We start from the raw sequence: 12960 nt of genomic DNA on the forward strand, positions 1-12960 counted from the left end.
TGTGGTCCTCCAGATGTCGATGGACTACAATTCCCATGTGCCCCTGCCAGCGTTTGCTGGCAGGGGCTCATGGGAATTGTAGTCCATCGACATCTGGAGGACCACAGGTTGACTACCGCTGGTTCAAAGGGTCTGATGCAGCTCCCAGGTGGATCAGGCCCACCATAATTAACTCCTTGTTTTCTTCACGAGATGGAGGCAGGCCAAGACTGAAGTCTCCACCAGTCTGAATCAAGTGCTGAATTAAACCCGTCTGAGTAAGTGCTGAATTGACGGACAAGGGCCAAAATCACAGTCCAACATGTGTGTGTGGGAAATCATTTTGATCAATAAACCACCGAGCAACACAATCAGGAGCTAAAATCCTTCCCATGAATATTTAAGAGGCTGCCTTGGCTATAATTCACACGGGAATTGGTGGGAACAGGCGTTGAGAATCAAACCCATCCTCTGCAGCCACAAATCTCCCCTTCCGATACCACTCGCAGATCCTTAAAGCAAAATGGAACCGTGGATCCCACCCTAAATAAATATTAGGCCTGAACGGTGCATTTGGTTAACGTCTGCTCGCCAAAGGCTAACTCTTCCCCAAACTGATCACTATAATCAAAGACCGCTAATCCTTCCCTCCGAGCCGCAGGTAATCCAGTCCAAATAAAATGCAGACAGACTCAATTGCAAAATGGTCAATCATAACAGTGATGTTTTGAAACTTCACACGTTCGCATTTTTTTCCCTCCAAGTCTTCCCTTTAATACTATAAACACTCACTTGAAGGCCCTTGAGTATGACTAATCAAATGTTTTGGCTTTGTACATTAATACCCATAATAGCTGGCCTCTTGTTAAATTACCCACCAACAAAGCTCAGAAGGAAGCGAAAGGGGGGAGGGGGAGGAAGCCGCGGCCTCCTTTCCCATCCTTCAAATTCCTTCTCCAAACCCACCTTTCTCCTTGAAGCTTTACTCCTTAATCTCCATCGCCTCCCGGAACTATCTAAATACACTGAGCGAAGCTCAACACAGATTCCTTCCCTTGCTTCTTCTTCCCTTCCTTCAACCCTCCCTGCGGAACTTTCAGCTGCAGACGCCTTGGGGCGGAGACCTTGCTCGGTTTTGGCGTTTTGGCATATCCTTACTCTGCAAAACACGGCGTGCCACCAGCGGAGCTACGGAGCCCTTCGCAGGCAGGTCACGGAAAAACCTCTGGCTTGGCTCCTTTCTCACGAAACCCAAGCCGGCAAGGCCTGGCACCAAACCGGGTCACGGAGCCTTCCTGTTTTCCTTTGCCTCCCTCCCTCCTACAACCCATGTCCCGCGGCAGGCAGACGTCTGCAACAGAGGTGTGCCTTTCGGCTACCGCCCTGCAGAGCGCTCACCCACTATCGAGGCTTCCTATGAATCAGCCTCACCAGCATCCCGAGCAAGGAGGAAGTGCCACTGCCTCTCCAGATGTCCATGGACTACAATAACCATGAGCCCCTGCCAGCGTGCTGGCAGGGGCTCATGGTTATTGTAGTCCATGGGCATCTGGAGAACCACAGTTTGGCCACCCCTGCCTGGCAGCTTCTTTATTCCCTACAGAGAAACCACACACACACACACACCACTGTCAGGTCTCCTCTGTACGAAGGTTGCACAATCAGCACTTAAAGTACGGTTCTAATAGCAGGAGAGCCCTTTTTCCTTCTCCTTCTCCTTCTTTCTTTTATTGCTTTGGAAAGCCCCCTGAGCTCCAACTGTATAAATGCCAATAACTTCCCCAGTTTTGTAAGGGCTGCTGCTGCTGCTGCCGCTGCTCGCTGCAGTAAGAGATCAGATTTTAAACAAGTGCTTTCCAGGCAGGGAGCCAAAATCTTCTGATTCACTAAAAGCAACAAGGGGATACGGGAGGGGGGGGGGGAGAGAGAGAAAGTGGGGAGGGGGAGAGAAAGAGAGGAGATGGGGAGGGGGGTTGATTCCCTTCAGTTGCCGCACAAATTCCAAAAAAAAAAAAAAAGGAGAAGAAGAAAGAGATTCTCTTTCTCCTCTCCTGGCCCAAAGGTGCCGCTTTGCAAGAAGAGCAGCCGCCTGTTCCTTCCAACCGCAGAGTAATTTACAGCCGAAGATCCGACCTCTCTCTCTCTCTCTCTCTCCTTTTTCTGTTTTTTTCCCCTTCTTTTTCTCTCCCAGTCCCTTTCCTTGTTATTTTTTCCTACTCGACTTTTTTTTTTTCTTCTTCTTTTTTTCCCCCTTCCTTTGCAAGGGAGGCAAGGCCATGGCACGGCGCTCGGCGGCGCTCGGCCTCGCCAAGGGGTTCGGATTTCAGAGGCTTTAATCCGTTTGTACGGGATCCGTTCCTGCCCGACATGAAATAACCGCAACAGAAACGCTGGCAGACAGGTGCATTCCGGGCGAAGGCTCGTTTGGAGCGGCGATCTGGGGGGAACGGGCGGGCGGGGAGGCGGCTGCCCGAGCCCCCCACCGCCATCCCCCTCCCCCGCAGCAGTGGGGCACCCTAGACCAGGCGGGGCAAGGGGGCGACGCACTGCACTGCATTGCACTGCACTGGGGCGCGGGGGGGGGGGCGCTCCGGAAGCGCCGCACCTGCTCTGCCAACTCCGAAAGAGGCAAGATCGCGGGCGGGTCCGTCTCCGGACGCACGTGTTGCGTTTACACCGGTTCCAACTATGCGAAAAGAAATCCACATTCTTTGCTCGCTCGCTTCCCACCCACCCCTTCTCCCTCCCTCCCTCCTCTTCCCAAAACAGTAGAATGTCATGGAAAATAATGTGATCGTCTCCACCCAACAACATACCACCCGATTTTAGACAACACACAAACCCACACCCCGTTTGCCCCGGCCCAAACTCTCTCCCCTCGCTCTCGCTTGTAGCTTTATCTCCGCGGGGCGGACCGATAGAGGCGCGGGAAGGGGGCGAGGGGTCCTCCCACGTTGCCAAGTTGGCTTTCCAGGATTCCCATTTCTCTCCCCCACCCACCCTCCCACCCTACCTGGAATTGGGCTCGGATTCAGGAAGGACAGGGGGAGGGGAAGAGACTCTCCCCACCTCCCACCCGCACCCCGGTGGATGAAGGTGCTCTGGCATTTCCAAAAGATGGGATTCTCTCTCTCTCTCTCTCTTTTTAATTTTTGCAAAGTAAAAGGGAAAGCCCCCTCGGCGAGCGCCTCCGGGAGGGACCCTTCCGCTGCCCGACCGCCCGCCGCAGGCGCATCCATCAACATTTTGCCAGCCGAGGCCAATTTCTCCCTCTCACATCATTAGCCCGTCTAATGCACTCCAGAGGATCCTGTTCATGCAGGCGACCGGCCTCCACCGCGCCGCGGCAGGCAGTGAGGAAGGGGCAGTGAGGAAGGGGCAGCGGGGTCGGGGGGGGGGGGGGAGCTTGGAAATCAGAGACATCCTCCGGCGCTCATTGATTCAAGCACGGAAACGGACACAGGGAAAGCCAGGCCAAGACAAGGGACAAGGGACGGGGGGGGGGGGGGGGCTTGAGCTCCCATAGGGAGCTGACTCTCCAGGGGCAGCATAAAGCTCCACCGTGGGGCTAGCGGGCAAACCAGGGGAGGCGACAAGATGCTCTTTTGGGACCTGTCCCAAGAGACCGAGGCGAAGATCCTCCCGGTCCCCGGGGAAGAAGGAGCGGAGGCGGGGGAGGGAGGAGGGAGGAGTCCCCCAAAGTCCCTTACCTGTACCTGGATGCACAGCAGCAAGAAGTGTAAACATCTGGAGAGGAGGGGAAAAGAGTAAAGAAAAGAAGAAGAAAAAACAGGTCAGAGGTGCAATGGTTAAAAAAAAAAAGTTTATCCAAAACCACCGGCCCACCTTTTAGCACCCCCCCTCCCAAAAAAAAAAAACAGGCTCCGAAGGTTTGGGAAACGGGGAGAAGGGGAGAAGGGACCCTCTTTAAATCTCAGAAAGGGGTGGGCAAGTGGGGACCCCCCCTCCCTCCCTCCCAAGCCGCTCCCAGGAGGGTCCCGCGGGCCAGGGGGGATGCGCCGTCCTCCTCCTTACAGGCAAGTGCAGGCGGAGAGCAGCGGATACATCGCTGAGTGCGGCGGAGCGGCGGCGGCGGCGGAGAGGTCAAGCGGCTGCTGCGGGGGAACCGAGTCAGAGCCCCAACCGCAGGCCGGCCATGGGGATGGTCCCGCTCGGGCGACGCCAGCCGGCTCCCAGCGCTGCTCCTGCTGCTGCCGCTGCTGGTGCTGCCGCCGCTTCAGGGCGCTGCTCCGCGGCCACGAGAAGTTGAGCCCCCGCTCGCTCGGCTGCCTCTGAGCGAGTCCCGTAGACATCAAGCTCTCCTCTTCGCTCCGCTCTCCTCGCCTCTCGCTCGCTCGCCCGCTCGTCTCTCTCGCTGCCTTCCCCACGCACACACACACCCGGCCGGGCTCGCCTCCTCCGCCTCCTCCGCCCGCTCGGTGGATTTGTGTCTGTCTCCGCCTTTGGAGAGGCGAAGGTGCTGCGCGATTGTCAGGAACTTCCGATGAGCCGCAAGCAGCGCAAGGACACACGCACACACCCCTTTCCTAGACGCGCGCACACACACACACACACACGCACACGCCCGGCTGGCTGGCTGGCTTCTCCCCTCCTTGGTCTCCCACCTCCTCCTCCTCCTCCTCCTCCTCCTGCCGCTTTCTCGGCTGCCCTCCCCTGTCCTCTCCCTCGCTCGGCCCTGATCTGGGCTGCCAGGCTAAAGATGCCTCCTTTAAGGTGCAGGGGATGGGTTTGTCCGCCGGGCTTATGATGAGCACTCGGGGAGGGCCCATGTGGATTCCTCCCCCTTCCCTCCCCCCCCTCCACCCTTGGATCTCTTTGCTGCTCTTGGAGGACTCCGCTGCCTGTGAGGGGGATCCAGCGGGTTCCATCCCTCCCTCTTCCTCTTCACCCTCACTGAAGGCACCTTCCTCCTCATCTTCATCTTCATTCCTGCACCGAAGGACAGATGGGGGGAGGGCTTCCTCCTGACCCATTTGCAGCCATGGAGCCTTCTCCACCTGGGCAGCCAGGTGACCATGGCGGGGGAAGAGCCAAAGCCCGGCAAAGGGGCCAGCCGCCAGCCGCCAGGAAAGAGAGAGCCGTTGCATTTCCAGAATGGAACCTCCAGGCTCAGAGGCAGTATACCTCTGGAGGCTAGAAGGACCGCTGGCCCTTCTGCCCTCTTGCCCCAAAAGATGTGTTCGGCCCCTGCTGAGGAGGGGATGCTCTGCTCGGGGATTCCCTCGGTTTGCTCTCCAGCAGGGCTCTTCTTATATGGCTGAGAAAGCCACCCACACACCATCCTGCCCTGTTCCCCACCCCAGAAAATTCACTAGCAGCATTAGCAAAACTCAGGACTCCAAGCGGGAACTCCCAAGTCAGAGAAATTCCAAGGAGGGAAGGGGAGGGGAGGGGGGGCAATGGTAAAGAAAACAAGCAGGTAATTCCATTCTTTCCCACATGCAGCCAAAAACTCAAGTCTCTAACCTAATTTCAGGGACCACCCGAAGGAGCTAGACCATTTCTAAGCTGCAAAAGTGCCTGCGTTTTCGGTGTGTGTCTGGAGGAGTGGAAGGGGGGGGGGGAAGGGGGGGAGCGAATGCTCTCGTCTTTTCCCATTCTAACAGAGCAGAGCTTTCGGTATCTGGAATGGGGAATCCTTCTGCCTGATTCTCACCACTACCTAGCCTCTGTTTCCACATGACCTTTGGGGTCTTGCTGGCAACCGTTCCACAGCCCAAAGGTTGTGGAGCCTCCAGCCACAGTAGAGTAGCCTTCCGTTTACACCAGTGGTTCTCAACCTTCCTAACACCGCGACCCTTTAATTCAGTTCCTCCTCTTGTGGTGACCCCCAACCATAAAATGATGCAAATGTTCTTTCACAGAAATTAAACCGAAACTGCCCCATGGCGCGAAGATCCATTGTTCAGACTGTATATAAATTGGGTTTTTTTTTCGGGGTTTCTCAGTTCGGTTCTGGCTCTTGTCTATCACGCTATCTCGATCTACCCCGCAAGGCTGTTGTGTCGATGGCGCCCCCCCACCCTGGCCAAGCTGCTTGCCCTGCCACAACCCCCGTGAAAGGGTCGTTCGACCCCCAAAGGGGTACTGGCCTTAAGGTTGAGAACCACTAGTTTAACATGGAGCCATTTTGGATCCACCCCTTCCCTCCCCCCCCCCATCCTTATGCTTCCTTTCATCCTGGTCCATTCTGCTTCTCTTCCCAGATGCACAGTGGTGGTGGAAAGCGACCCCCTGGGACAGAGGTAGTCAAAACTGTGGTGTTCGCTGGCAGGGGCTCATGGTAATTGTAGTCCGTGGATATCTGGAGGGCCGCAGTTTGACTACCCCTGCCCTGAGGTTTCCAAGACAGGAGATGTACAAAGGAGGTTTGCTGCTGCTTGTCCTTGCAGAAGACCTCCCATCCAACCATTAACCAGAGGGCCTACACTGTTTGGCTTCAGCAAGCTGGCCCACGCAAGTCGGATTCTCATAGCTGTTCCGTAAACCAGGGGTAGTCAACCTGCGGTCCTCCAGATGTCCATGGACTACAATTCCCATGAGCCCCTGCCAGCGTTTGCTGGCAGGGGCTCAAGGGAATTGTAGTCCATGGACATCTGGAGGACCACAGGTTGACTACCCCTGCCGTAAACAACCATAGAACGTGCCTCACGGCCTCTGTGGGCGGAGCACTGAGCAAGTGTCCTTACCTGCTTCCAGGGGAACAACTTCCTTAGCCTTAACTTCCGCACGGTTCTTCCCCGTCGCTCTGCTGCACTTTAAATAGAGGCAAAAGAAAATTGCTGAAGAAGTTAAAGCTACCACCTGCCATATCATTGGTTTTCAAAATAATAATCATGGTTAATAACTTTAATTTTCTAAACCCCCTTCCCAAAGGGCTCAGGGTGGGCAACACCAATCATAAACACATAAATACATTAAAATTAAATCATAGGTTACATTTCAACTATAACAAACCCTCCCACCACTCATTAAAAGTATCTAAATGCGACCCTTCCGTTTTCCTGTTTTTTGGAAGCTTTCCTTGTTTGGGGGGGGGGGGTATATCTTCCCTTGATGTTCCGGTGGATTTTCATCAGAGGTCTTCTAGGGAGGCCAGCCAATAGATGTTAAACATGTTACCCACCTTGCCTCAGTCATAGGCCTGGCAGAATAGTCCTGTCTTATAGGCCCTGTAGAACTGATTGCGGTCCCACAGGGCCCTGATCTCAGCAGGCAAAAGTATCCCACCGGGCTAGGGTCACCGTCTGGTTAAAGCCCTCTGAGACCACAGCCCATTCCGCACACATTGGATAATGCACTTTCAATGTGCTTTGGTAGCTGGATTTTCCTGTGCGGAACAGCAAAATCTACTTCTAAAGTGCATTGAAAGGGCATTTTCTATTGTGTGCAGAATAGGCCCAGGTGTCTATGTCAGCCATAGACACCTGGGGGCAAGGAAAACACAGGGGCAAATATCTGTGTGGATGTTCTTTGCCGCTGGAAATATCTCTGCATTCACAGCAGCTGTGGCTGCAGCAAAGGGTTGCACCCTAGACTCCATCTTCGGGGTCACACAAAGGGGAATAAGCCAGCCCACCTGGATGTCCCCAATCTGTGTGATGCAGTAGATCAGGTTTTCTCAACCAGGGTTCCGTGAACCCCTGGGGTATCTGGACGGCCCTGGAGAGGTTTCCCGAATGGGTGAGAGTTAATTAACTTTTCATATTTCAAAAAGTTCTTAAATATTTATATGGTCATGTCAGTCTGCATCCCCTCCCAAAATGGCCAATGATGGGGGCGGGAAGGGGTGGAGCCCCGGGTGGGCGTGTCCACAGCTATGCATCCCAACCATATTCTGCACAATCATGCCACTTCTGGTGTTTCTCAAAGCCTGAAAGAGTTTCTCAGTGGTAAAAAAGTCGAAAAAAGCTGCAGTAAATGGAAGGTTATGTACAGCCTAGGTCCAGGTCCTCAACCCTGGTCCGTGGCACATTTTTTTTTTAATCTGAAAAATGAGATTGGCAGGAAGGCCAGAGTCACAAAGCACTTTGCATGCTAATGGGGAGCTGAAGTTTGCAATGTCTTTCACAGTCCCCAAACTTCTCACTGAATGAGGTCACACTTATTCTTATCAGGCTATTATCTTGGACATTTATAGATGAGAGTGGGCATTTGAGGCCCCATGAATCTTTGGATGTTTCACCCACAACATTATGTTTGACTATACAGTTCTGCGGCTTTTGCTGCCGTAACAACGAACAGCAGGATACAAAGTGGAAGGAAGTCCTTTGGAGACATCAAAGGCACATTCCATAGAATCATAGAATAACAGAGTTGGAAGGAGCCTCCTGGGTCATCTAGTCCAACCCCCTGCACTATGCAGGACACTCACAACCCTATTGCTCATCCACTGTAACCTGCCACCCTCTTGAGCCTTCACAGAATCAGCCTCTCCGTCAGATGGCTATCCAGCCTCTGTTCCAGACCAACACAGGCTGTGTACTTGTATTCCTCTACAAGAACCAGCAGGGCATATCACCTTGAGCAAAGGGATGCTTCTCTGTGTAGAGAGTGCTCCTGAGCACGTGATGCATTCCAGTCAAAAGATTATGGGCAGAAGCACAAGGCTGGCCAACCGGAAGCGTGCCACTATCTCTACCTGGGAGTGTGTAGTTGGAGCACTCGAGATAATCGCTGGGCGGGAAAGAAAACTAGCCTTTCTGCACCGCAACAGATTGCAGACCTCCTCTGCCCATTATGATACCTTCAAATGACGGAGAGGCTGATTCTGTGAAGACCAAGGGGTGGCAGGTTACAGTAGATGAGCAATTGGGATGTGAGTGTCCTGCATAGTGCAGGGGGTTGGACTAGATCGGGGGTAGTCAACCTGTGGTCCTCCAGATGTCCATGGACTACAATTCCCATGAGCCCCTGCCAGCAAATACTGGCAGGGGCTCATGGGAATTGTAGTCCAATGACATCTGGAGGACCACAGGTTGACTACCCCTGGATTAGATGACCCAAGAGGTCCCTTCCAACTCTATGTGACCTTTAAGTGTGATATGTGTGACCTTTAAGTGTGATTCTGTGACCTTTAAGTGTGATATGTTTTAAGGTCATGTAGGGATGGACCCGATCTCAGAAGTGGAGCAGGGTCAGCCCTGGGTAATACTTAGATGGAGACCACCAAGGAAATCTAGGATTTCTACACAGAGGGAGGCGATAGCAAATCACCTCTGTTTGTCTCTTGCCTATGTTGCCATACACTGCCATATGTCAGCTGTGACCAACACACAACAGAGGGACGAATAGCCTTGGGGGGGGGGGGCAGAGAGTCTCTACTGTCTTTCCCGTGCCCAAAATGCCCTCCAAGAACTTGAAAAAAAAATAAGGTAAATTAAAAGGATTATATAATGCAGGGGTAGCCAAACTGTGACTCTCCAGGTGCCCATAGACTACAATTACCATGAGCCCCTGCCCAACTGGTCATGCTGGCAGGGGCTTCTGGTAATTGTGGTCCATGAACATCTGGCCAGCCACAGTTTGGCCACCCCTGGATAAGCAAGAGGGGAGGGTGTGGAAGACAGGTCGTCCTGTTGCCCAGGGGCGCTTTGAACAAAAACAAAGAGGTTCTCCAAAAAAACGGCAGCAACTCTTGCAGGACGACATTCAAGACACATCCCACAACTCCACGGAATGCTCCTGCTGGGATAAGAATTATACCGCCCTGAACAAATGACCAGCAACTGCAATTTGGATCGTTGTGTTCCACGGGGAGGGGTGTGTGTGTGTGTTGCAGCCTGTACAACAGAGTGCAGCCTTCAAAGAAAAACAAGCAAACTGTACAGCAAATGGGGAACGTTTACTGTGCAAATAAGGACCCTGATCCTGTGGGAAAGCGATCAGGACCCAGCAACCGCAGGTCGTTTTTGACTGAAATCTGGAGTCAATTAGTCGGACTCTGTTCTCACTGAGGAAGTCAGTGCGGAGTTTGAGCTTCGGGCTACAGGTGGAGGCCGTATATGACCGAAATAATCCTCACTGGGGGGGGGGGGAATCCCTGAACATAAATAACTGGATGTCGAGGGGAGGAATCCTAGTTTTGATTTGAGGATTAAATGGGATGAGCTCCAGCAAGGGATCTCCAGAATGCAATTTCGGGAGGAGACAACTCTGATTTGCGCCATCACATGACAGGGTGGAGCGGTTTTCCATGCCTGATCTGAAAATTTCCCCCTCCCCTAGAGCTGCTACTTGTTCCAGGCCACACCAGGGCAAAAAGGTACTGGCAAAAAGGAACTGGGGGTGGGGGGGGGGATGAGATGGAGGGGAACAGCCGCAGGGAGAATGTGAATCTCCCTTCACTATGGCTTCAAATCAAACCTTCTACCACTCTGTGCTGGAGGATCCTTTCACAGGGCTTCTAGAATCTCGGCAAGTTTGCCCCTGACGTGCTAGTTTTCTATGAGCGGGAACACGGTTCAGAAGATCATTCCATAATGTACGTCCGTGACATCCCAGACACAGGCCAGTCACCTCACAGAGCAACTAGGCCTGTGTGTTAGAGAAAGACAGAGAATGTGAAGTCTGCGGAAATCACCCATTTACCTCAGGGAAGCAAGGTGACAGATGTTCGCCTTCATTTACTTCAAAAGACAGAAAGGTGGGCTTGGGTTTTGCTCCTTGCCATCCTCTGAAGCTTAGCCGAAAACTGGTTGCCCTGTTGCCTCTGGAGAGCACAAGTTCACTACCCTTCTGCCTAAAAATTGTAAAAACAAGAGAAGGAGAAAGAAAACACACACGCCCCCTGAACACAAGGGTGCCACTGTATGTAAGTTGGCTGATCACAAACCAGACACAGGTAATGACTGATTAAAACAGTATCAAGCTGTTCCAGGTAAGAATTGCCTAAAGAAGAAAGGCCCCCAAATCCTGAATGATGCCTTTGACATCTAGCAAATAGAGAGACAATTTTTAAAGCAATTCTCCTTACTGAAATCATGCCTAAAGACACAGACCCTTCCCGATCAGTTTATCAAATCTGGTCCTGACTTAACTCTCATCAATTTTATCGGTATGAACATCGGGAGAAGAGCCTTTACACCTGCAGCTCCGATGATGCGGAATTTTCTTTCTTTCTACTTGGCTTTCGGGACCTCTCTCGAGATAGATTTTTCTTGGACTGACAAGATGATGAATTTCCAGAAATTGTTTTTGCTCAATAGCTGCTGCTGTTTTAAATATCCGTTTGTCGCAATCAGCGGCTACCAAGAGGCGATAGAAAAGCAGCAGATAAATACTTCCAGTAAAGAGCAAGGGCTTTTTACAAGATAGCCTTTTACTCTCGTGGCCGTTGCTTTTTTCCATGTTGGTATATTACTTAACTCCGAGATCAAACCATTTGTCGCTGTTGTTTTTCACACGCAGTAAAAGTCAATTTTCCCATATCCCAGCTGTTTTCCACTCATCGCCAAGCCCCAAAGTTTCCAAACACTTCGCGCGCCACCTAGTGGAGAAATAATCTCAGTGCAGGTAGCATTTTAGCAATATTTTTTTTTTGGCATCACCAAAAAAGTGTAGGGGGAGGGGGGAGGGATAAGTCCTGTGTCACATTTCTAAACTCTTGATAAAACAGAGTTTGGGGGGGGGAATACATTCTTACAGTGAAAAGTTTTACAGGAAGTTCTAGGTTTAAAAGTCAACATCCGAAAGGAGGCCGGATCACCTAGTTTATGCATGGTAGGAGAGAATCCTGATGAAGGGCCATTGAATGGCTCTCTGGCCACAAAAGGTTAACTCCCTATTTACAAAAACGCACACTGATTTAATCGTGGGAGGTCAGCAATCAACTCAATGGCTCAAAGGGACAACAGGCACAAAGGGCTACAGTCTTTAATACAAAATGCAAACGGGTATGACGAAGTCCAAATGGGTAACAGGCAGCGTGGGATAGTGGCCACAGCCACGAGACAGCAGGACTGGGAGAGGCGGCATACAAATGTAATTATAAAATAAATATCAACTAGGATCTGGGAGATTATTCAGATCTCCACTGGATCACAGATCGTCTCTGAGTGACCTCATGCCGGTCAGATTCAAATGAGTAGCCGTGTGGGTCTGAAGTAGCACAATAAAATAAGCAATAAAATAAAATAGGCTGTTTTGGCTATGAATGATCATATCATTTGGATGTGTGACACAGTTTACTAATGTACCAGAATTAATTTTTGCTATATATTCCCACTGTCATGTAGGCAGTTCTTAGACTGAGGAAGAGTGCTTGCATTCAAAAGTTCATGCCTTGAATAAATCTTTGATTTTCTCGTGCGGGTCACACGCTCTCAGCAAGTTTGTTGCGGTGGGTAAGCTAGGTGTAGTGGTTAACTGCATCTAATCTGGAGAACCAGGTTTGATTCCCTCCTCGTCCTCAGGAAGCCAGCTGGGTAGTCCACCCACAGTTCTCTCAGAGCTCTCTCAGCCTCACCTCCCTCCCAGTGTGTCCATTGTGGGGAGAGGAAGGGCAGCAAGTTTGTTGTGGTGGGTAAGCTAGGTGTAGTGGTTAACAGCATCTAATCTGGAGAACCAGGATTGATTCCCTCCTCTTTCTCAGGAAGCCAGCTGGGTAGTCCATCCACAGTTCTCTCAGAGCTCTCTCAGCCTCACCTCCCTCCCAGCGTGTCCATTGTGGGGAGAGGAAGGGCAGGTGATTGTGAGCCGCTTTGAGACTCCTTCAGATAGTCAAAAGCAGGGTACAAAAAAATCAGCTCTTCTTCAACCTGACCTACCTCACTTGGGCAGATGCAAGGATTAGACAGAGGAAAAGACAACAGTATAGGCCTCCTTAGACTCCCACTGAGGAGAAAAGCAGGGGAGAACTGAAGTAAATGTACATACCAATACACCGATGATGCACCTATAATAAACAGTTCTCCTCAGAGTAATTCAGATGGTTCAGCAGGGAAGCATCAAGTCAGCTCT

The 12960-nt window shown here is 51.8% G+C and overlaps 1 protein-coding gene across 2 annotated transcripts in view; it reads right to left on the reverse strand.

The window, feature by feature from the left end:
• Positions 1-4571, reverse strand: part of FGF18 (fibroblast growth factor 18) — a 145551-nt gene extending 140980 nt beyond the window's left edge. For both annotated transcript variants that reach the window (XM_077312868.1, XM_077312858.1), the window contains exons 1-2: positions 4015-4571; positions 3690-3726 (exon numbers count right to left, since the gene is read on the reverse strand). In XM_077312868.1, coding sequence (XP_077168983.1) covers positions 3690-3726; positions 4015-4292 — 315 coding nt within the window. In that variant the 5' untranslated portion in view covers positions 4293-4571. The remainder of the gene's footprint in view (positions 1-3689; positions 3727-4014) is intronic.
• Between the last annotated feature and the right edge of the window lie 8389 nt (positions 4572-12960).

This window comes from Paroedura picta, chromosome 1, assembly GCF_049243985.1.
Source record: "Paroedura picta isolate Pp20150507F chromosome 1, Ppicta_v3.0, whole genome shotgun sequence".
Lineage (NCBI taxonomy): Eukaryota > Metazoa > Chordata > Lepidosauria > Squamata > Gekkonidae > Paroedura > Paroedura picta.